The sequence below is a fragment of the Carlito syrichta genome, unplaced genomic scaffold (assembly GCF_000164805.1).
Source record: "Carlito syrichta isolate Samal-C Ts95f unplaced genomic scaffold, Tarsius_syrichta-2.0.1 Scaffold313359, whole genome shotgun sequence".
NCBI classification, from domain to species: Eukaryota; Metazoa; Chordata; class Mammalia; order Primates; family Tarsiidae; genus Carlito; species Carlito syrichta.
The window spans coordinates 546,043-571,149 of NW_007257455.1; the positions used below are offsets into that span (position 1 = coordinate 546,043).

General features: G+C 37.3%; 1 protein-coding gene across 2 annotated transcripts in view; it reads right to left on the bottom strand.

Moving 5' to 3' along the window:
• PRKG2 (protein kinase, cGMP-dependent, type II) overlaps positions 1–25,107 on the bottom strand; it is an 88,610-nt gene that overhangs the window by 37,938 nt on the left and 25,565 nt on the right. The window contains exons 5-12 of one of the 2 annotated variants that reach the window (XM_008070342.2): positions 23,698–23,761; positions 17,335–17,412; positions 15,045–15,139; positions 11,609–11,677; positions 7,368–7,466; positions 6,029–6,095; positions 3,417–3,553; positions 547–636 (exon numbers count right to left, since the gene is read on the bottom strand). In XM_008070342.2, coding sequence (XP_008068533.1) covers positions 547–636; positions 3,417–3,553; positions 6,029–6,095; positions 7,368–7,466; positions 11,609–11,677; positions 15,045–15,139; positions 17,335–17,412; positions 23,698–23,761 — 699 coding nt within the window. Of the gene's footprint in view, positions 1–546; positions 637–3,416; positions 3,554–5,941; positions 6,096–7,367; positions 7,467–11,608; positions 11,678–15,044; positions 15,140–17,334; positions 17,413–23,697; positions 23,762–25,107 lie in introns of both variants that reach the window. The other variant, XM_008070341.2, reaches the window with a different exon arrangement.

The following is a 25,107-nucleotide window of genomic DNA, read 5'->3' on the forward strand; positions in this document are numbered from 1 at the left end:
AGGATGTGTTTTAAAAAGTGTGTATGTTATCTCCCCAAATGAACTCTGAACTCTCTGGAGGAAAGGCTGATATATTTTACCCTTTAGATTAGAAATGTCTGGGTATATTCCTAGAAGGGGTATTTCTGGGTTGTATGGAAGATAGGTTTTTAGATCTTTTAGGAATTGCCACACTGTTTTCCACAGAGGCATCTTTTTATAAAACTGAATTGTTGCCGACATCATACTCTGTTTCTCAGGAAAAATCTGCCCACTCACCACCCTGACTCTGATTTGCATTAGCCATGTGACCTGGGATGGCCGACACCCTCCCTAAGCCTGGCGTTCTTTAATACCTAAAATAATGATAACAGTGACTACCTTATGGGGTATGTACGACAACTGTTGCAACATTTAATTTAAAAATATCATTATGACTACTTTATCAAATGATGCTTATTATCATTTCCAAATGATTTCCTTGTGCTTCTTTAACTAATTATGAACATAGCCTCCGCTTGACCAGATGTGATAGACACAGGCTATTGCTTAGAACTTCTTCCTTACCTATCCCTCAATATACTCCACAGCTCCCCACCGAGGCAGGCCTCCAGAAGCATGTAGACATACTTGTTGTCCTTGAATGTACGATATAATCTGTGAGGACAGATAAAAGCATGAGGATTATTAGAAATCTAGTTTTAACATCTCTTTAAAGTAGCTTAAACTATCATAAGTTTTGAACAAGGACTGTCATCTCTGTAAAAGCATTCTACAGTCACACTGGGCTTCTCACCAAGTCCTCTTTGATCTTTCCTGCTGCCTTGCTTTTGCTCTTGCTATGCTTTTACTGAGGCTGCCCTCCCTCCACCTACTGATGGAGTTTCTTCTCAGTTTTACTGTCAAAGCTTTACACATTCTTTGAGGCCCAGGTCCATTGCCATCTTCTTAAGAAAGAGGCTTGTTATCTCACCTACCAAGTAGGGCCTCTCCGTTTTCCAAGAAGACCTCAGTATGTACCACTGTTAAGATCTGCCTTGCATAACAGCTATTATGTCCACGTCTCATGTCTCCTAGTTGGTTAATTGGTGTTGGGTTTCCCTGGAAATGGACTCTGAGGCTGAGATTTGTAAGCAGGAGGTTAGTGGGGTGGGGAGTGTACTTGGGAACAACACCTGTGGGGAGGAAGAAGCAGAGTTGGGCCATGATCCAGCTCCAACAAAAGCCTCAGCTTCAGGGGACTCTGCGGTTGTTGGGTGCAGGTCCTTGAAGGAAGAGGATGATTTTGGGCAAGTCAGCTCTCCTCCCATAAAACAATGCCTAGAAAAGAGCTGAGCTGTGTGTCGGCTGGCTGAAAACACTCCTAGAAGCTGGGGGAATGGGAACCTCAGTCCTAAAGTGGGACTGAGTAGGTCACCACATTTCAACATTGACTGAAAGCAGTTTCTGAATCTCAATCATCAAGAGACTCCCTTCTCTCTCTACCACTGTGCCCAGGGTAAAGCAGACAATAGAGCATCCATCCACATTACAGACAGACAGAAGAAGCAATCTGGTAAGGTGGTTCAAAGGCTGAGCTCTAAAACCAAGCCACCCAGGTTCGAATCCCAGATCGCACAATTATTAGCTATGTGACCTCAGTTTCTCATGGAACACGTATATTCATTTGATTATGTATTGGTTACATATGTTTATATATATATTTGATTGATGTATAGTCATAGAAATATTTATTTATTTGATCCTAATGGACAAATGAGATAAATGTGGTGATTGTCTAGATATAGATAGAAATATGAATATGGATATAGAGATATAGATATAGCTACAGACATGGATATGGATATAGATATAGATACAGATATTATCGATATAGACATACACCTGGATATAGATATAGATATAAACATGTATATGTATATAGATATAGATGATATAGCTATAGACATGGTTATGGATATAGATAAGGATACAGGTGATACAGATATAGACATGGATATCGATATAGACATAGCTATACACATGAATATAAAATATAGATAAAGATGATATAGATATAGATAGACATAGACATGGATATGGATATAGATATAGATATAGACACAGACATAGACAAAAATAGACATGGATATAGATTACATAGCAATAGATATACACATGGATATAGGTATAGATATAGCTGACATAGACATAGATATAGATATAGATGATATAGATATGGAGATAGACATGGATATGAATATATATATATATACATAGACATGGATGTGGATATAGAATAGATATAGCAATAGATATACTCATGGATATAGGTACAAATATAGATGATATAGATATAGACATAGAGATAGAGATGATATAGATATAGACATAGACATGGATATAGATAGAGCAATAGATACATACATAGATATAGGTATAGATATAGATGATATAGATATAGACATAGATAAAGATATAGATATAGATGGGCAGCCTAGAAGAGCACCTCGTGCAGGGAAATTTCTCAATAAATGCTGTCATTAATATTTGTTCTTAGTTTTCTGCCCTACTACATGCCAGACACTTGGCCAAAGCTGGAAATAAGAAAATGAATACATCCTAATCCATGCTCTGAAGCTGCTCATCGGATTTGGTTAATGAAATACTAATTTAAAGTGGGTATTCATTCTAGGAACATTGATGATATAAAGATAACTGGATGACTTTCTATTGCCAGCATTGCCTGGATTCAGACTTCTTTTTTAATCTTGAAGAAAGGTGGATTTGGGAATATGGATAGTCAGAAAAAGTCCTTCAAAGTACTTGTGATCAAAAAGTATAAAAAGGACATTTTACATCCTTATTATACTTACTATACTATCACTAGAACTATACTCTGGGATATTAAGACATATATGAAAACATAAACTGACTTCCAACACTAAGCCATGAATTCACAAGTGAAGAGAGTTGTGGCCTATAATAATGTATACTTCTCCTCCAAACTCTGGTGATAGCTACATAAAAAGAATAACTCACAGGAGACGAACCTTTTGGCACCCAGGCACCACCAGGACCAAGGTATGTTCCCCTTGGTAGTCACAAGTGTCTCAGTGCCACTTCCTGCAGAAATTCAACAGCAGTACAACCTCCGAGGAGGTTCTTATGAATTCCTGACCCCCTACTCCTACCTTCTGCAGTAGGTCTGGATAAAGCAATCAGTTCAAATTACTCCACAATAATTTCATACACACACACACACACACACTTTCATGAGGTTTACTCAAGAAAAAAAGGCACTGGGAAACTTCTGACTGCAGACCTCAGACTTCTATGCTTTAAGACAGAGAATTCAGAGCGGGGCCTCCTCATCCTCATCCTATGTCCTCTTGTGAGGAAAGGGTGAGGAGAAGAGCTGGAAACCCCACGCACTGGAAGGCCACACATGCACTCACTTCACAATGAATGGGGAGCAAAGCTCCTCCAAGATCCGTTTCTCAGAGTAGACATGCTCCTGTTGCTTGGTGTCCACGATGTGCTTCTTCCTGATGCACTTCATGGCAAATGCCATGTTCTCATTTTTCACTTTAACCTGTGCAAGAGGCAGAAAGATCCCACAAAACTGACTTACCAGAAAAGGTTTGCAATCTCTCTATAAAGTATGTTAATTAGGGAGAGTTAACTGTTTCATATGTAAATCACATGTAAGCCCTTAACCACTTATCCCTCTAAGAACTGAGTTCTTTTTTTTTTTTTTTTTGAGTCAGTGTCTTACTCTGTCGCCCAGACTGGAGTGCAGTGGCCGCTCCCAGCCACCGCAGCCTCGACCTGCTGGGCTCCGGTGATCCTTCCGCCTCAGCCTTCCAAGTAGTTGGAATTACAGGCGTGTGCTACCACGCACGGCTAACTTTTTGATTTATTGTAGAGATGAGGTCTCACTAAGTTGCCCGGGCAGGTCTCGAACCCGCAGGTTCAGGCAATTCACTCACCTCAGCCTCCCAAGGTGTGGGATTACAGGCTGAGCGACCGAGCCTGGCAGAACTGAGTTCTACTCAGGTGTACACACTTCCCTCCTACCATAATTTCCAAAATAGTTCATATATCTGGGATATGAGTCTAGGATTTTTGTACCAAAACAAAGAATAAAAGTTGGCGAGAAAGTTTAACATTTATAAATCTATTCACCGTTGATGATGCGACATGAATAACTTTGACCAGAACTGTCAAAAGTGGTTCTTTCTTTGTGTTCATGTCTTTGATTTTCCAAGCAAAGCATATTAAATTAACCTGTGTCTCCACTGTTCAGTATGAGAACCACCAATCACATGAGGTTATTATTTAAATTAAATTAATTAAATTAAAAACTGGGTTTCTCAGCGGCATGCTTCATACTTCAAAGGCTCAGGAGCCACCTCCAGCTGGCAGCCACCCTCCTGGACAGCACAGACACAGAACAGTTCCTCCAGCGCAGTTCTGCTGGAGAGACCTGTCCTCGATGCACAATCAAAAGCTCCCCTTAAGAGGAAATAAAGATCTCTAAATCGTTTTCCCTTTTTCTGATAGGCTTAAAACCCCACAGGCAGGCTCCATTTGGCAAGTGACCAGGCTGCAGGAACAGCTGCTCTCTGCATTGTATTCAAATTTACCATTAGTGCCGCCCATGACTTTTAAATCAATGGCGGATTTCCTGCTTCTATTACTATAATCTAGGAAAACAGATCTCAGCAGTGTTTACTCAGTCCCATTGCCATAAACTTTGGTGAAAAATACCACTGCAGATGAATATTATCCTTATCTCCCCATATGGGATAAGAAATATTACAAAGATTACAAATCTATCCTGTTAAGGAGTCATGTTCCCCTGGCCCATCAAAGAGGCAGTAAGCACAGGGTGTGAAGTGCACTGTTCAAAGTATCCTGACTGCAAGGTGTGCTCATGCCTGGGGCATTCAGCAGATGGAGGGGTCAGCACTGCTTCACGCACAACGAATCCTTAAGAATCTAATGGGCAGAGATGGACTTGGCAATCGCCAAGGGTTCTGAGCCATCTGTCCCTAGTGGGGTCACAGATCCCAATTCCTCAGTTTCCTCAAACACTTATTCCAACATGACCGCTTCTGCCACTCCTGGGAAGCAGATGCCACCGCTCAGAGGGGGTGATGTGGAGCATGCAGCCCACACCGGGCTATGAGTCCCAGCTAGTCCGATCACCACTACTGAAGGCTGCTCTGCCATGTCCTGTTGAATTTGTTTTCTCTTTCTCTGATACAAAATCCTAGGCAACCCCAAAATAGGATAATGAAAGCAAAACGCAGGCATAGCAGTACTGGAACTGTTTAAGAAACGTAACTATAATACTGACGATTTCACTTCCATGGCATTTCCACATGACACATTCTTCTTTTCTTTAGTGTAGAGAAAGTCAATGTGTCTCAAATATAAAAGAGGGTGCCAAAAATGTATACACATTTTAAGAAAGAAAAAAACTGTATTAAAATTATAATACTCAATAAGATGAGTACAAGTCATGTTTGACTTCTGCAATTACAAGAGGTGCTCAATGTGGTTACCATTAGCATCCAGGCACGTCTCATGACGGCAAACATCTCTTAACATCTCTTTAGATGTGTATACATTCTTTGGCACCCTCGGTATATAACACACATTTTGTTGTCAGAAAATACCTTTTTATGTTTCCTGTAAGAAATGCTTACTTGGTACTTCTTTGGTAATCACTATTAAGAAAGAAGGATGGAGTCTAAGAAGCTTGAAGAAGCAGCTGGCTATTACAAGCTACTTACTAGCACAGACTTGCTACTGCTATAAAATATACACAGTGACAAGTTTACTTTCTTAATTGCAGTTCAAAGCAACATTTCAGATAGCAACAACAATTCATATATTCCTCCAAGATATGCTGGAATACAAAACAAAAAAAGTCAAAAGCTTCTCTCAGATGCTTGAAACGTAAACCCCTTACAAGCTCAACTCTTCCGAACCCACCAACGCCCAGTGTTGCAACAATCTCAAGGTTCTGGAATGGGGACGAGGAGGAGAATCTGGCCACCTTCTCCTTCAGCTGAATCATTTCCAGAGAGAGTGCTTTGGACAGCTTCCAGTTAGACATGGACCTCCTGGACAAGAGAAGCGAGACTTTATACACACACCCTTGGAAAGCACATGTCTTGCCATATACAAATGCCATTCTTAGATAGTCTTATTTCTCCCTATAATTATTATCCATAATTGCCACAAAGGTTATTTCAACTTTTATAGGATCGGATTCAGGCACATGCAGAGAGAAAAACAATAGAATCTACACACATAAAATACACACACACACACACACACACACACACACGCGCACACACACACACACACACACACACACACCAAGAAACAGATAAAAGTCAAATTGAATTAAGAAGTAAAATGGGTGAATTCTGTGGTACTTAAGATACACCTCAATAAAGCAGTGCTTAAAAAAACAACCAAAAAAGGAGTCAATTAAAGGGAATAAAACCACAGAACCACTTCTTTTGCTGCATCTACAGAATGTCATACTGAGAATCTTTGCCATGGTTTTGCGGCTTTTGTCAGATCTTGAAGCTTTCCATGGTTGAATCAAAATAACTGCTTTGTGAAATATCAAAAGTATATTTCTTTCTTCATGTCTAAGTATTGTTGTTCAGAAATACCCTTTTTTCACTTTAATTAAGGCTTACAGCTCCAAGTTATATATTCATGAGCTGTTACAACAAAAGGCCTTTAGCATAAACATTGCAAATGTACTGTTTACAAAAACCTTTGAGAGACTGACTGAATAATTTAACTCAAACTTCAGTTTTCTAGAAATGTTGACCACATAGCTTTGATAAAACTATCTGCTGAGCATATGATTAAGCATTTACTCCAAAACATGTTTTAGCAAGTAATTTTCAAATAATTTTCATTTAACAAAGTAGAATTATCTAGTATATTCATCACTATTATCATATTTAGAGTCCTACCCAACACCCTTCTCCACACACACTCCCTGGAAATTTCCCTTACATCTTGAAAAATTCTAGCTATAACCTGCTCTTTACTTGTAATCAGATATCAATGTCCTTTTTAGCTAAGTCAACAATGTAAAAAAAAATTCCTTTCCTAAGTTCCCTTAATGGGAAATTTCTCCCTAACATTCCTTCTCATCATCCAAAATAAAAGAGTTGTCTACTTATACACTTAAATTATATCCATTTTAGTGGTAAGTGCAGTTGTCTTCATGGAAGAACAACTAAAAAGAACTCTGGAATTTTCTAGGGAAGGTAACATTAAAAGTTACCAAATATCCCTTTTTTTTCCCCCTTCTTCATCAGTTGCCGGAAATCATACCCAGCTTGGGAAAATGTTCCTCCACTTACTTGGCATGTCTTTTTTCATCATCACGGTTCAGGTTTGCCACGTACCCTTCAAGGTATTTTTGTAGTTCTTCAAATGTACCGACAGTTTGGTTGAATGTTCTAAATAGATAAAATAAAACAAAATGTTCTGTGCTGATGGGTTACCAAGACAACTTGACATTCTTTTTAAGCTCAGAAAACACTTTATAAATTGTTTTTCAGTAAGTATGGAATGTTAGATTTGCTATAAAATGTAGAATAGTTATTGATCTTTTGAGTTCAGGAAAGCAGAGGGGCTATCAGTGAGAATACAAAATATGTTTTCTAGTTTTCTGTCTTGCAGTTCAGGTTAACTAAAAATTATTTTTGTCTTTTTTTAAAGAAGAGAGTGAAAAGGAAGCAGTCATACATAATCTATTTATTGAATCAACAAGTTAGAGGGGTTACAGATACTTTTAACTGTGTTTAAGCTGTTACTTTTAGGTTAAGCTAATTATTTTTAAAATCAAAATTTGTCTCTAGAAACTCTTCGTATTTCACATTCCTTCATAATTAAATCCAAAGTCTTTTACCTTAATTTAGTAGCTCTCTGTCCGAAGCTCAGCCCACATCTCTTTACCTTCCTCACTTTTTAGAGATCACAGGATCTGCTCTGGACCTGATCTAATCTCCCTGTCTTCCATCTCTTGTCTCTGGGAATTCTAACATACATTGCAATGAGAAAAAAGTAACCTCCTTCTTCACTAGTGAAAGGATAATTTTTTAAATCCTTCCAATGTCTCCCCACCCTCACATTCAACAATCTACCTTGATTTGTGATTATTAGAGTACTTCCCTTCCCTACTACAAAATAGTAGACTTCTTGAAGGTAGAGACCATGCTTTAGTCATCTTAGGAATATTTTAAGCACCTGGTACACAGTAGAATGAAAGGAGTGAAAATTTACCTTAAAAGACCAGAACCATCTTACTAATGTACTGTCTCTACTTACTGCCTTTACCCATATTGAATTGACAACCAATCTATATTTACCTTATTAAGAACCTATCACATACTGCGCTGGGTGTTTCTCATTTTCCCCTGAAGACCTACTCACTACCCTTTAGAGTTCTGACAGTACCCATAAAGTAATGAAGCATAAAGCACAAGAAACAGCATTCCCACAGAGTTTCTAGTTTCCAATTGTTGGAATTTTCTATTAAAAAGGAAATATTCAGTCTTGGTTTTATTTTTACTTATTCTACACTTCACCGTTATTTTGTTTGCTATTAAACTAATTGAAGTATTATTGTTATTGTTGTTAACCTTTGTGGTGTTGTTGTTAGGAGTCTTACTCTGTCACTCAGGCTGGAGTGCAATGGCATAATCACAACTCACTGCAGCCTTGGCCTCCTGGGCTCAGGTGATCTTCCCAGCTCAGCCTTCTGAGTAGCTGGGACTTCAGACATGTGCCACAACACCTGACTTTTTATTTATTTATTTATTTATTTATTTATTTATTTATTTATTTATTTATTTATTTTGTAGAGATAAGTTCTCGTTATGCTACCCAGGTTGGTCTCAAACTCCTGGGCTCAAGCAATCCTCCTGCCTCAACCTCCCAAACTGCTGGGACTACAGGTGTGAGCCACGGCGTCCAGCCAAACCAATGTTATTTTTTAAATGAAGGTGACACTGGTGCAAAAGTTCTCAAGAAGTTCTCTGCTAACTAGTCTTAAAGTCAAGTTTCATCAGCTACAACATTCAAAAAGCCTGTATTAATTCCAATATTATACCCTGAGGAATAACTGATCAACTCCCCTGAGATTTGCCCAAACAATCAGGCAATAATGAAGAAGATGTCACAAATAGCATTTCCCATTTGCTTAGAGCTCTTGCCATAAGGATGATTTCACATTTTATCGCATTTTAAAATAGAAAACACGGTTTTAACTTTCTCTCCTTGCACTGTATTCATCCTAAGCATTTGTCAGAATCATGACTCTAGAAAGAAGAAACAAAAAGCCATAGGCTTGGAATCACTCCGTTTCACTGTTAAGATGGCGCCCTGTATGCAGCCACCATCTGGTGAGTACTTTCCATATGCCAAGGACAATGTCAGAGGCTGGCACTGCTGCAGCCGTGAACAAGTTACATGCTTCGCATTCATGAAGCTTACAGAAGAGTGGGAAGACAGATGGTAAATAAGCCATCAAAGTGTGAATAATGACATAACAAGGGTACAGAGGGTGCCATGGCAGCATGATTGTGGAATCTTCATCTAGTTTATAAGTCATAGCTGAGATGATCGTGTAATTTATCATTCTAACTGGAATACATTTCAGAGTGAAATGGGTTGCCAATGATAAATATGTTGGCATAATCTGGACAGTCCCTGGAAATTCCAGATGGAGGTCAACCTAGTTATACCTGATATTCAACTTCTCTCAGTCACAGGATAAATTCACATAACATTTTATGTTTCATTGTGCCTAAGGCAACACTTTGTATATTATAGACTTTCAACTATATGCACGTAAATTAGACATTTTAAATTATAAACTTCCAAATAATTTGTTAACTATATAAAAATCATTGTATCCTTTTATGAACATATGAGATATTGCATAAATATTTGGTGTATATGATTACAATGAAGAAAAAAGAAAACAGATCTTTCTATCCTATTTTTAGTTCAAGTATTTTGAGTCAATTTATAAGATTTTACCACACAACTAATGCTACTCAGTGATTATACATACTTTAAGAAATTCATATACAAAACAATGCATTGTTGAGACAATATTAGGCCAACATAGTTTTCATTTGAGAGTGGGCATGCAAAGATTACCTGAACACACACTGCACTTTTCTGGCACTATGCTTTTGCTTGTAAATTCTACTTCATCTGGGGCAACTTCTGCATTTCCTCTTTGCCTCGAAAACTTAGTAATTTTCTAAGCCCCATTTCCATGCTTAAAAATTAAAATACAGCCTTGATCATGTGACTGCATAGTGACTGCGTCCCTTTGATCAGGTGTGTAGGAGCCTAGTGGCCTGATGGTTGAAACGAGCCGGGAAGCCTGGGCAGGGTGGCTCCATAGCAGATAGCATGGTTGAGGCAATTGTCTAACCCATCTGGGACTCACTTTGTCTTTGTAAGGGAGAAAATAAGATAACTCTAAGTGATATTAAGAGTTATTGTTAACTTTAGGCATGTTAACATTACCATGGTCATGCATTACAAATAATACTGAGCTTTTAGAGATGTAACTAAAATGTATAAATAATTTTATGTGTGGACTTTGCTTAAAAGTAGTGTGGAGACAGCAAGAATGGGAAGGTGGCAGGCAGATCAGGCATGAACTGATAACTGTTAACCTCATTATGTACTCAAGATGCCATCCTACCTATTTTTGAAGATGTTCAAAGTTTTCCATAATAAAAAGATTATTTTAATGCTCTCAAGTTTTGTCCAGCTCCATATCCACATGATGTTATGTTCAGCAAGTGTTGTATTCAATTAGCAGTCAACTATATACTCCCTGTGATACCTCCTATCATTATATTTTTGTTAATATTTCATATGGGAATGTGTTATTTCTTTGACCACACTATGACTCTTCTTAGATGATGGCCTAGCTTTAGTTATAATTGAATTTCCTTTATTTTATCAAATAGATAACCAATAAACATTTAACTACTTAATTTAGGATCCGAGGGGCAGATTCAAATACAATTTTACATGAGTGAAAAATATAAAATAAGAGTTATTTTGAAAAATAGCCTAAGACATTAAGATATTAATAATGACACATATCACTTAAAAATTACTACAGATGTTAAATTAAAGTCTCTGTGGTAATATATAGAGCTAATAGATGGTACTTTCAGAGGGGTTTTGTTCAAAATTCTTCTGACTGCCAAAGGCATTTTAGAAATAAGTTATGAAATTGTTCACTATGTTGTGTGGAAAAGTCCATAAAAACACTAATAAACTATTACTCTAGAAGATACAGAATTTAAATCAGTGTACTGATGATATTTATGTACAAACTCTGCACAGAAACTATTTAGACTGCCAGCATCTACCCCTGCCACAGACAGATTCTCATCTGAAGCCTCTGTTCCTTTTCTTGAATTTTAATAGAATGTACTTGCAGCTGATGCTGGCCAGCATTTTCAAGTGGCGAGAGAAAGAAAGTAGATCAGCCCTGGGAGTAACAGGAAGGTGAGTTTTCAAAGGCAGTGTCACTTGCCTGCTCCAACATCAGTATACTCACTCTCGATCTATAACCAGGCATGCGATGTCATTTTCTTCAGCAATAATGTTAGCAGACCTAACGTCATCACTGCAAGCAAAAATAGGCAAGTCAATGTTACTACAGCTAGAAAGTAGGCAGCTACTTTTATCAGGGAACCTACTACTTTGTCTGAAAACACCACTCTCACATAAGCCTTTCAATGACTGCTTTTATTAACAACATAATTTATACTCAACCCCTTTCCCCCCAAAATGAATTTGAAATGTGTCTCAATAAAGGTTATGTACACAAAGAATTCAGAGGAGAAGAAGATAATTGCATTGGGAACATAGAATTAGTGACGGTAGTTGTGTGCAGAACCTCATTCCGGCTTTGCGACAGCTAGAATAAAATAGCTCTCTCCTGTGCAAAGGAGAATAAGTAAGTGCTTAACAAGGAAGCGAAAGTGAAGTTAACTGATTAGGGAAATAAAATGTATTGGGAAAGCGGTCAAATAATTAACACATGATAAATCAATCATAAATACAATTTTTAAAAAGCATTTTCAGTGCCATCTCAGTCAATTAACTAAAAAATACTAAAATACTTTCATAGCATGTAAAATGTATATTTCCCATTAAAATCACCAAAATTTAAGCATATCTTACAATTGATTGCATCTTACAACTGATATCTCAGATATAGTGCATCTTACAACTGATATCTCAGATATGATATATAATTGTAGATGATCAAATGATTGTAACTTTGATTACTTAATGAATACCAATGAGTCAAGCATCAGGTTAGGTATTTATTATGAAACCTTTACTTACATTACTTTTCTCCCTTACTGTTTATAAACTTAAAGTCAGTAGAAAAAAAAAATAGACCTCTATGACACCCAGTGCTCTGAGATTCATCTGAGGTAACTTAGAGGTAGCAAGAATACCATGGAGTAATAACCCTTCAGCCTGCTCTAGGCAACTTCATCAAAAATGTTATCACATGACGTATAGTTTCTCCATCTATCAACAGTGATAGAAGACGAAAAACTTTGGCAGTCTATTTCTACATCCCAAAGACATCCCTGTCCACCTAGCTTACATCCTGAGGCCTTCCGACACAACTCACAGTCCCTCCCAAGTTTACAGGGTCCTTGATAGAAGATATCAGTGAAAACCCTTCAGCTTCATGGACTTTTGAGTCAGGAGCAGGATAGGCTGTAATAATACGTGTAGGAGTAGAAGTGGAGATGGAGATAGAGATGGGAGAGATAGAGCCTGACAGAACTAGAAACAGACAAACATAAACACAGGCATGGACGTGGACATCATAGACGTGATCTTAACTGTAGGCCATCCATTTGATTTGTGCGTTTAGAGAAAGGAAGGAGGTAGGGTATTTCTTTTACATGTCAGTGTTATGATTTTGACTGAGAATATTGTCTGCAAATACTTTACAAGTATTTAATGTACGTAAATACACAACATTTCTTTCATAGTAACTGTGTAAGTGCCATAGATTTATTTTTGCACATAAAATTCTGAAAGAACTCCAGGGACTATTTAATGTCAAGTCATGGAAATATACTGAATATAAGGAATATTGAATCACATCAGTGGCCCTAAAAAGTGACAGCATAAAATGCAAAAATATAAAAATATTTGTCTCCAAATTTCCTTCTCATAGATTTTAGTTTAATGTTTTCAAATGCTTTGGGGACCTGGATGTCTATATAAAACATAAATTCCCATGTTTCTCATGGGAAAACACTATTATTGGCTAGCTGCAACACAGTACATAAATTATTTCAGGTCCAGCAAAACTGGATAACATTTTCTTTCAAGAGCTATTTTGAAGCCGGGCTCGGTGGCTCAGCCTGTAATCCCGCGCCTTGGGAGGCTGAGGTGAGTGGATTGCCTGAGCCTGCGGGTTCGAAACCCGCCTGTGCAGGCAAGACCTCATCTCTACAACAAATCAAAAAATTAGCCGGGCGTGGTAGTCCGCGCCTTCATTCCAGCTACTTGGAAGGATTGCCGGAGCCCAGCAGGTCGAGGCTGTGGTGGCCAGGAACGGCTACTGCACTCCAGTCTGGGCAACAGAATGAGACTCCAACTCAAAAAAAAGAGCTATTTTGACTCTAAATTGTATTTATAAAGTTCTCTGCATTTTCAAGCTTTAAGTTGTTTTGCTTAAAAGTATGAGAAAAATAACATAAATATAGGGAACAAATACATTTAAGTCTTAGGTGGTATTACATATTACATGAATGTATTCATATTCTGTAACAAATAAACAAACAAAAGGATAATTTCCCTATTATTGAAACAAGTCCCTTACCAGCTAGAAAATGAGAAAGGAAAATTCAGCTTGTCTTTAAATTCCACTTTTAAATTGTTTACTAAGAGCTATAACTTAAATTATTGATTTTTAGTAGTTAAGTTTTCTTTTAAAAATAAACATTTTATGATTTTTAGATAATCAAATGTCTTCAGGCCATTTCTAAATACTTTGTTCTGTACTTAAGTAAACCTGGCATACAGATCAGCAGAACCCGGGCATTATAGACAAAAGTTAAGAAGATAAAGGATCAGAAGTCCTACTTCTTTCCTATAAGCACACATTTGAAATCAGAGTACTTAGTCATACATAAATTTTAAGTGATTTCTTAAGTACTTTCAAGTATTCATTTTTTTAAATATATGTTTTTACATATATAACTTCAAAACAGTGTGTTGCCCTAAACTTTAACTTGTTATTTTATAAAGTTATTTATATTTAGAAGATGTATTTCTTCAGACTTAAGGTTTTATTAGTTTTGGGGAAGTACAAAGTGTTCCCTCAGCCATTTGATTAGCCTTTAAAAAATATTTTTTCCATAAATTAGATCAGCTGTAAACTCATACTCTAAAAGACTGAAGGTTGAGGTAAACTCATACTCTAAAAGATTGAAATTTGAGGTAAAAAATTTCAAACACACTGGTTTGAGTTGTTTCTAAAACTTGCAAAATGAGCTGAAGAAATTATTTTTAATGTGCTTTTGACATGATTTAAAAGCAAAATATTTAAAGTCATTATTTAATAAGCTTTAAAAGGGTGAAAACTCCAAGCAGGACAATATTTCACTCATCCTTGGAAATATAAAAACTTGTTCAAAGGAAAAATAATAATCTTCCTATTTTAAACTTTTTTCTCAGACTTTTTTGAAACTAAAAATTCTAATAAAACATCAATTTTATTTTTACTAGCGAACTCAGACTTTCCAGGTATTTTCTGTGCAAAATTAGTATACTTATTTCCCACATAACAGTGAATTTTCTTTAAGAAGTCGGTTTAAAATGTTTGTTTAATTCTTGGATATTTGTTGCCATTAATTTGGTAGCTCAATTTGATAACTCTAAATGAGTAGTTTTATTTGCAAAACAGTCAAAACATTTTATCTAAAGTATGGTATATAAATTTATGGATTCACCTGATAAGAGCTTTTTCTCCAAAGTATTCTCCTTTCTGTAGTGTTTTTATCAGCTGTGGTTGATCATGGCCCTCTGTACTCTGCGTGACTTTTACCTAAACAATGTTAAACAATTAAAAAGAGAAAGAGAGAGAAGAAAAAGGAGAATCTGAACACATATCCATTCAATCAAACCCTCCAGGCCTATATAAACTTGATGAACAAAGAAAAATGACAAGACTTAGCTTCACCTGTGCAATACTTAGGACAATGAGCTCCACTCAGTTCATTTTGATCAATATGGGAAATCCTGTGGTTGAACATGATCAAATAATTCTACCCATTGTAAAAGAAAAATTCATCATTCAAACCTGCCTCCTAAACTTAAATTTTTAATGTGAATATAGTGGTTCCTTTGAAGACATCCTCAAAGTAAATAATAATGTTCCATGGAAACTTGTTTCTTCAAAAAGTCTAATCAAGTTGACAAATCAAGAATAAAACTATCAGCAATTGTTAGTCTGGTGTCTACAGGTTGACTGGCTGAATCCTGTCACTTTTAAAAGTAAATGCAAAATGTGCATTGAAGAAAGATCTACAGTTTTCAAGGTCTTGCAATCCATAGCCCAGGAAGGTATAAGAACCCTCACAGCACAGCCAAACAGAGCCAAAAGCCCTGTGTGTGACTAGAATTATTCCAGTTCAGCATGGGAACAAGTGTGGCTTCATGCTGATTAGAAATTCTGATTGGTACTTATGCGTGTCATGATGAGTTGAAATTTTAGAAATGCTAAATGCAGCTTGTTTATTAGCCAGAATTCATTCAAAGCATGGGTCCAGACTGAGGAAAAAATGATAAGAAGGGGTTCTGAGTGTCAAAACGTTTCAGAGGCTTGAAACTATTTTGTTCATGTTTTCCTTTCACGGGGGCACAGTTCAAAGTCAACCACAAAACAGTTAACAAAGAATAGCGCAGTGCCTGATTCTCTGGTGATAAACTCTTCCAAGGAAGACAAACCATGCGCAAAAATCTGACAATTTATAGATACAGGTGCTCAAGAATCGACCCCTTCCTTAAATATTTCACAAAGACTTTTAATCTCTGAGAAACATTAAGAGACAACACAGAAACAACTGGCAACATGTTATCCATTCAATATCTAGTTAAAGGAAATCACTTATTGTACATATTAGTACAAGTTTTGCATGAGCATCAGAATCAACTTGAGCTATTGTGTATGAATTAAAGTTCTGAGCCATATTGGTTATATGAGAGAAGACTCAAATAAACCTGGACTTATCTTTTGGAGGGCGGGCCCTTTGAATGCAGGCTTCCCCTGCTAGGTAAATGTGCTAGGAACCCTTGGACATCGGTGTACCAGCTAGTGGTGTTATGGGAGGCTAAACTGGCCTTCAGTGAATTTTTTTTTTTTTTTTTTTTTTTTTTTGAGATTCTTTCAGTGCATTTGCCCTTTTCGTGATGGGTAATTACAAGTGCACCTACCCACACAGCACCAAATGTTCAGCAATTTTTGACCAAACATGGCATCATCCCCATGTCTTGCCCTCCCTATTCACCAGATCTTGCCACAAGTCACTTTTTTTGTTTGTCTCCCCAGATGAAAAAAAAATCCTCAAAGGGAAACATTTTGCCAATGTGGAAGAGGTGAAACAAAAGCAGCAGAAGCACTAAAAGGCATCCAAACTGACAAGTTCCAAAACTGTTTTGAGCAGTGGAAAAGCATCTCAATAGGTGTATTTCACCAAAAGGAGAGTAATTGAAGGTGATTGAAGTTTAAGCATGGAAGAATAAATACACAATTTTTCATAAATAAATTCTGGGGATTTGGGTCGTCTCCCTCACATAGGTGGATGCCTAACCATTGCTGTCTTCAATTGCTGAGTTCATTCTCCTCAACCTGCTGCTTCCCATCCTGTTGGATGGGAAAATGTTTCAGTACTGATCTTGGAACCTGGGGCTGATTTTGAGAATCACATACTCACAGTCAGAAGGAACCTTAAAAATAATCTAGCCATCTTGTGCACAATTAAGCTTGAGCCCCCCAAAAGTCAACTAACCTGCATAAAATCACTAAGAAGTTACTATCTCTGCTGGAACCCATTACACGTTTCTTGTGGCTTCCACCCCAAAACAAGTGTTCAGACAAAACTCCAGGAGACTCTCCTGGTAGAAGCACCTTTATCTGTCTCAGTGTAGAGGACTTATGTTGCAATAAAAAACATTACTGAGTTTATGGCATACTAATTTAAAACAATCTTTTTAATTTAGTAAGTTTTAATTAATATTTACCTTTCCTTTTGCCAAAATGAAAAAGGTACTTCCTTCCTCACCCTCCCTAATGATGTAATCTCCTTTGTCATAGTATTCCTGTTGGGATTATAGAAGAAAGATGTTAGATCAAATGGTCAAAGGAAACAAAACTCCTTGTATCTTTGAAATGAGTGTTCCACACCTGTTTCTTCTATGTTTTGCTTTTAGTAACTAAGCTTTTCTTACATTGCAGTCAAAAGCTGTGGGAAAGCAAGAAGACATTTGCTTTATTATTGGCATTTTTTCTGCTTTTTCTTTCACAGAAAAAAAAGAATTCACCTAGAAGACTGAATTTCAGGCATGCAGACTAAAGACATAAAAGAAATGAGAGCCAGGCAACAATCACTGTGTACAGGTGGGCTGTCACCCACATAATCTAAATATAAACTCTGGTGATTGTGGTGATTGGCAACATACTAACAATTGAGTCTAGAGTTTAGAAAAAGAACAAGTGATTATATGATAAATTGAAAATATTGTCCCCAGTGGATATTAGAAACATCAACCTCAATTTCTAATTTTTGAAAAGCAAATGCTGGAAAGATTCTACATGTACACTGAGTGGCTCTATTGTATATATTATTTCCAAAGATTTGTCATCATAAAGCAACAACATTAGAATTTTTTACATGAAATTATCTTCTTTAATGTGGACCTATCCTCATGAAATCTCAAATTATCACTTATTTCTTTTTATTTATTCATGTGTTTTCCTCATATATGTTTGTATGATTAGAGACTCCTTGGGCTGGAAGAGTAATCTATCCACCTGTCAGACCAAAAGGGCAGCTCAGTATCTCAGAAAACAAAAGATGGATTAAACTGTCCGCCCCCCACTTTGCTTTAATTTGGTCTTGTCTCAAAGACATAGAACTAAAGTGGGTCTCTTAATTATTTATATAAATAAAAATGGCTTGTTTAATTTTTTTAATGGCATAATTAACCACACGATAGCTCTCGCTTGTTTTTCTTTTAGACTTGAAATAAATTCTATGTTACACAGCCATAAAGAAGAACAAAATTACAGACTTTGTAGCAACTTGAATGGATTGGGAGTCTATCGTACTCAGTGATCTATCACAGAAACAAAGAACTGAGTACCACACACACCTTCTCACTCATAAGTGGACTCTGAACATTTACCATAATACTATAAGAAAGGGATTGCCAACAGCTAGAAACTTCCAGGGAAGGGAATTGGGGCACATAACATCAATAAGGACAGCTTATCTCAAATCAGGTGAAGTGGAAACCGAAGGGAAGCCCAAACTTTACCTGTAAAATGACCACTTGTATACTTCAAATAATCTATCTAAAAGAATCTAAGCAGACATTATCTGTGCCACTTCCAGACCAGGTCCATGAATGCTTTCATGCATGTATCTTCATACTTGTTCCCCAGTTATAATGGCATGGCCCATAGAAACCTTGAAAACCACATGCTGAAAATGGCAGAGTAGCCTTCAGCTTGAGTTCCTGAATGACTGTGTGTAGCTAATTGGGACTCTCCTCTCTGGACTGTCATGTGAACAGGAGACAAACTTCTATTTTATTTGTTTGTTTGTTTGCTTGTTTGAGTTGGAGTCTCACTCTACTGCCCAGGCTGGAGTATAGTGGCATGATCCCAGCTCACTGCAACCTCAGCCTCTTGGGCTCAGGCAATCCTTCCACCTCAGCCTCCCAAGTAGCTGGGACTACAAGTGTGCATTACCATGTCAAGTTAATTTTTTTTTTTTTAATTTGTAGATTAGGGCTCACCATGTTGCACTGGCTGGTCTTGAACTCCTGGGCTCAAGCAGTTCTACTGCCCCAGCCTTCCAAAATGCTGAGATTATAGGAGTGAGCCACCATGCTTGGCCCAAAACTTTCTATTTTATTTAAACAAAGATATTATGAGTTTCTTTGCCTCAAAGTTTGCTTATTCAAACTCTTCATTCTTTCTCAATTTTAGCTTTATCACAAACCTTAACTGTATACAAGCACCATTTTGTGGTGGAGATGAACATGACCCTGAAACGATGATCCTGCAGACCAGGTATCTCATTATGTAGCTAACATTCCATTCTCTTTGCCACAACTGCTGGGGTCATGTCAGATATTCCTGTGTTAGCTAGTCCACTTTTCAGGCTTTCCTGTTCCTGCCACAATCTCAGTCCCCACTACCCACACAGAGGAGAAGAAACAGAGAATTTCTGAAGTGTGTTGGGCTAGTCTTAAGTTATTATAAAAGCCTTTGAAGTGTGCCAAGGAGTGGCTTTAACTCCAGGCTACCAGATGAGTTCAAAGTGGAGAAAGCCTGGAGGGAGCACTGAGGAAGAGGATTATGATTTCTTAAGGGACAACCTTCCTAGTGGTATTTTTCCCAGGGAAGATTCTTTGTCACCCAAAACCATGGGAGGAAGATAAATAATACCTCCCAGTGTGTTGACAGTAACTCCATAGATCAGAAAATGCTGTGGAAATAGGTCAAACCAAAAATATATAGTGGCAAGTACTGGCCGTGAGGCCAGACTACCCAGTGTTTATCAACTGGGAAGAGCAGCCAGTCGAGCTAGGGTGCTCGCCAAGACCAAAAGGAGAAATGCAAATAGTATGGTGGTTGCCCTTGTGGTTGTGCTGCAAAGGGATCCCTCAGAGGACCAAGAGGCCATAGACCCTCTCCCCAGAGCAATGATTTCAAGCATTTTTTATGCTGGCCAGCAGTAAGAAGTACATTTTGCATGTATACTCAATAAACACACAAGAGTATGCACACACATATTTATATAAAATGGAATCATCTTTTTCAAAACAGTACTTATATATGCTGTCATTTTTTAAAAAGAAAGTTTCTCTGAATTGGTTTCATAACCTAGTAACGAGTTGTTACATATTTTCACTGTAAAGAAAATGCTCATTCTGTAATAATCTAGCAAAATGCTGGAGTCTGAGTGCTTGCAAATAGAATATACAAAATGAGGAGAAAAATTCCAAGGTGATAGAGAACAAACACAAAGAAGCAAGACTGTGATTCCCTTTTGAGTTCTTAGTTTGTGGCTAGAAATCTTCATTACAGGTCTCTCTCTCTCAAAAAAAGAAATATTCGTTACACAGAAGTATTGATGATATATAACCAGAGTATAACACACATGTACACATGTGCACACACCCCTATGCATTATGTAACATGTGTCCGAGTTTGTTGTTTAAAACTGTCTACAGTTTTTTGGGTTGTTACCAGCTATATTTTGTTTTCTAAGTGCAATAGTTAAACTACCTTTAAATTTTAAAGCAAACACACCTGGATCAGGTGGTCCTATCAACCACTGAGGCATAATTTAGTACCTGATCGGTAATTTTCAAAGAACCAGATCTGAAAAAATGAAAGCCAAAAATAATTATTCCTATGTGTATGAGCCAATCATAGAGAATTCTGTAACTAAAGTGTGGAAAGAGCCATAGAGACATGGCCTACCACCCCTCAGCATGTGGCTGAGAAGGGCACATGCTAACATCTATCACAATTAATTGACAGCTGATGGTGACAGGCAAAGCCACAAGCTTAATCTTTAGACTTTGGACTAATGCATTTTCTACGTCACCTGGCAGCCCCACCTTTAGCTCACTGGTCCATAAACTGTGACAAAATCCACAATTATCTCAACTTTTTATGGCTCTGGATGCAACCAATATAATGAGAAAACAAAGCTGATTTATGCAAGGGTTAGGAGGGACTGCAGGAAAAGAAAGACTAGCCTTTTAAGAAATGATTAAAAATAGAAAATTCCTAATAAAGAGGCAGACTGTAGCAAACTCTTAATATGTATATTCTGTTTATATCTAAACTAGTGCTCTACAAACTTTCATGGGCATAACAATCCCATCACTAAAATGCTAAAATGTATATCTCTCCACGAGTTTGTGATTCAGTAGGTGTGAATCTGCCTTCTAGAAAACCGGTCCCACTGGTGATCTGGGCAAGAACAGTCCACAATGCACCCCACACCACCCTCACAACACCTCAGGTTTTATGAACGGTGGCAGCTTAGAGTCCCAGTGCCAAAGGCTACTGGGTCAAATACCAAACCTCTGTAACAAGAGTGAGGTGACTCTATGATTAATCACAACATTGGTAGTTCGAAAGGACAGCACCATCAAATCCTGTGCTATGTGGACTGGGCTCCACGTGTAGGAGCAGAAGCTCTATCCTATCTTTTCTCCTGCATACCTGCCAGGTGCATGTTGTCAAGTTCGTTATCATTCATCTTCACACTCCATCCGAAATCTGCATCATGCTTTGTGTTCTTCATTCGTTAACTCTTAAAGCACACCACTGAGCATGCTAGCGTTACCCAGTTCTCATTTTTCCTCAGAACACAAGGGTCTTAAAGGTAAAGGCTGCCTCAAGTATGGAATGTTCTGGGTGATTTCAGCTAAAGCAAGACACACAGTTGGAACACTGCACACTCTGGGCCATTTGATCTAGGATTTCAACAGTCAAGTCTTAGCAAGTAATTGCTTGGTGATGGGAAATTGATTCCCTCTTCTCTACCCACCCCCTGCCACACGCAAAACTCCCAAATCAACCCCTAAACAGCATGGCAGATTCAGCCTGTTCTTCCCAGAGATTATGGGGCACATCTGTGGGACAGCTGGCCCTAAAACTCAGCAGGTATCTGTCCTAAGTCTGACACATTAGTGATTGGCTATTGTCAGAGCCACGGTGATGGGTCATTAGTCCAAGCTATGCTAGTAAAGTCTGTGCTTTCCTCAGAGCTAAGTAGATCTCATTACTCCCTTGTTAATCACTTTCACATTTGAGAATTTTCACACTTTACAAAGACACATTTGTTTGCTAGGTATGAATAAAGAGCCCTCTATAAACTGTGCTGCTGTCTGCAAACCCTGAGATACTGCAAAGTCTTTCCAGGGTGTTTGAAAAGATGACACTTTCAAATTTGAATTGTGTGTTAATTAATACTGGATTTGGGTCCCCATATATATTCTGTAGCTATTGCCTGTGGCTGCTATAAATATGTCTAATTTCCCATTTATTTTTAATGATATTAAATTTTCATATTTGCTGTCAGCATAAAATTCCCCCCTGGTGAATCTATTCATATTATATTAAAAACAGATTTCCTTGGTTAACAAAAATATATAAGGCCTCTTCAACTTTAAAAAGTCTCTCAGAAATTAGGATGAATTATTAATTTGTAACATCTGTGATTGGGTTATGTTACATTGGGAGAATCCCAAGCGAGGCAGGGTAAGCAGTCTCCTTAAAAATGACTTCATATCTGAACTCCCTGGGGACTCTAGGTCAAGTACTGTGTCATCATGGCCTTTCCTTGATAAACTGCTGGATGGGTTCCATGAATTGTAAATGGAAACATTGCTGGTGTCACTTACACTTAAGGATAAAATGGTCCCTGCTCCCTTCTTGAAAGATATTAGTTATCTTGTATATTGTGATTGACAGAGGCATGAATCTGTCAATAATCAGTCTTGCAGGTTTTTTTTTTTTTAAACTCCCACTGAGAACAGCATTATAAAAACTTACAGTCTATATGTAACTCCTTGCCTCTTTTAAATTCCATAAAAGCCATTTGGGTTTCAACAAAACTGCCCCCTCCCCCCAAAATGGTGAAAGAACTTCTTTGCTTTGAATTTTAATCTCTGAAATCTGAAGAGGTTTTCATAAAATGCATATCACTAGAATCCAAGGTACATGCCGTAAAAGCATTATTCATGAAAAGACTTGACTAGTCTTGGACCGGAACCAGCCATCTGGGGGATGCCTAAAAGGAGCTTTTGAACACATTCCAATATGCCGTTTCCCCCTAGATGTTAAAATAGATAAAGTAAGTACAGTTTTTTAAAATGTATTTTAGTGGCCTAGAGTGTTCAAGTATGAAGTGTTTCATGGTCTGATTCAGAGGCTTCTCACCAAAAGGACCAACAAACGCTCTCTCTGCTCCATATCCTGTATGCATCACTGACTCCTTATACTATGAAAACTCTGTAAGAAATTGTGATGTTAATTGTAGAAAATCGAATGCCTCTTGAGGAAGGAAGATTAGTTTTATAAAATATACTAAAAAGATTAAAGTATGTAAATCAAATTTCACTTTACACATGCAAATCCAATTTCCTTTCATACATTTCAAGACTTTCAACCCTTCCAAATCCCTTAATTCAGCCTGAGCTGACCTAAGCATTTTCACAATAGAAAAAGGTTCTTGGTGTCTGTAGATGGGTGATCTACCATCTTTTCCTTTTTATTTATCTACAGTGCTAATAATAAGACTATATTCTAAAAATCTTCTAATGAAATGTCTCTTTTACTTCAAAATTTCTTACCACTTCCAGGCAGTCAATGATCTTGGTTAATTTATCTTCAGGTAAATTCTTCAGCAAGGATACACTTCAAAATTAAAAACAAACAAACAAACCTTTAATTACTTTCCTGAATTAAACTATAAATATACACATATGTATAGTTTCTAAAATCTTTACTTATACTTTTAAAACCATAATGTACTTCAATATTTCCAAAGTAAACATCCAAATAACTAAAAACACCTAAATAACTGAAGTGAATGTACATTTGAAATTATAGGTATATATAATCTTGGACATGTACCACAGGCAAATAGATGAAAATAGTAGGAGACCATACAAGGGGGAAAAATCATCTTTTGCCAATTTGGAGAAAAAATTTTACATTTGTTGTTGATTTTCAAAGTAAATCACATCTGTAGTGTTCCTCTTCACATCTGAATATCTCCTCTATTGGCTCAAGTGAGGAGCTCTGCTTCCAGTAGAGAATCAGATTTGTGTCTAATTCCTTGTAATTAAGTAAAGGCTGAAACTGGGGGTGGGAGGGAATGTAGGAATTAGCACTGAAATGATCTTTGATTATTAGTCAAGCTATACTGTCTTCTAAAATTAACAGTACCCAGAGGCATGTATAAAGTTCAAACATAGGCTGAATCAAGCTACAGGCAAAAGTATGAAGAATTCCAAGGGAATGATTGCTAAACTTCAGAATACAGATGACTCTCAGGAGAGGGGGAATGAATGAGAGCTTCAATTCTATGCTAACCTTCTGTTCCTTAGGTTGGGCAGTAGCTGCATGAATGCTCATTATGTTATGATGTTTTATAACTCACATATGGACTACAAGTCTTAAACAAAACATCGCCTACTTCATATTTTTAAAGTAAATGAAAAAGAAAAAGCTTACTGCATATTATGAAATAAAAAGAAAGGTAATTCTTTAGTATACCTTCCTATAGAGGATATGGTAAAAGAGTTATCAGATCTTGTCATTGATTAACACAGGCTGTCACAAAAATTTACTTTTGGTTCAGACTGGGCTCTATAATGTCAGTGAAAATAATCTTCTGTAAATCACCTTTGGGGATTGGTGGGAAAGGAGATACAAGGAAATAATTTTTATCTGTCTCTATGAAGACAGAAATCAGGTCTATCTTCAACATAAATCCACAATATTTAGTGCCTGGTAATAAGAATTTGTTGAATGAATTTAATTAAAAAGGAAGGAAGAAAAGAAGGAATATGTACTAGTAGATTTTTCTACGAGGAGGACATACTAGACTCCAAAGGAATGAACTATTATGCGAGGTTGTATCTCAGACATTCAAACACAACCCACAGGCTCTGGCTTACTTACATATCCCTTTTGGGCCCTTGCATAAGTGTGGCATATCAGCTTTAAATGCTGACCTGTGTTGATCAGTTGTTGGC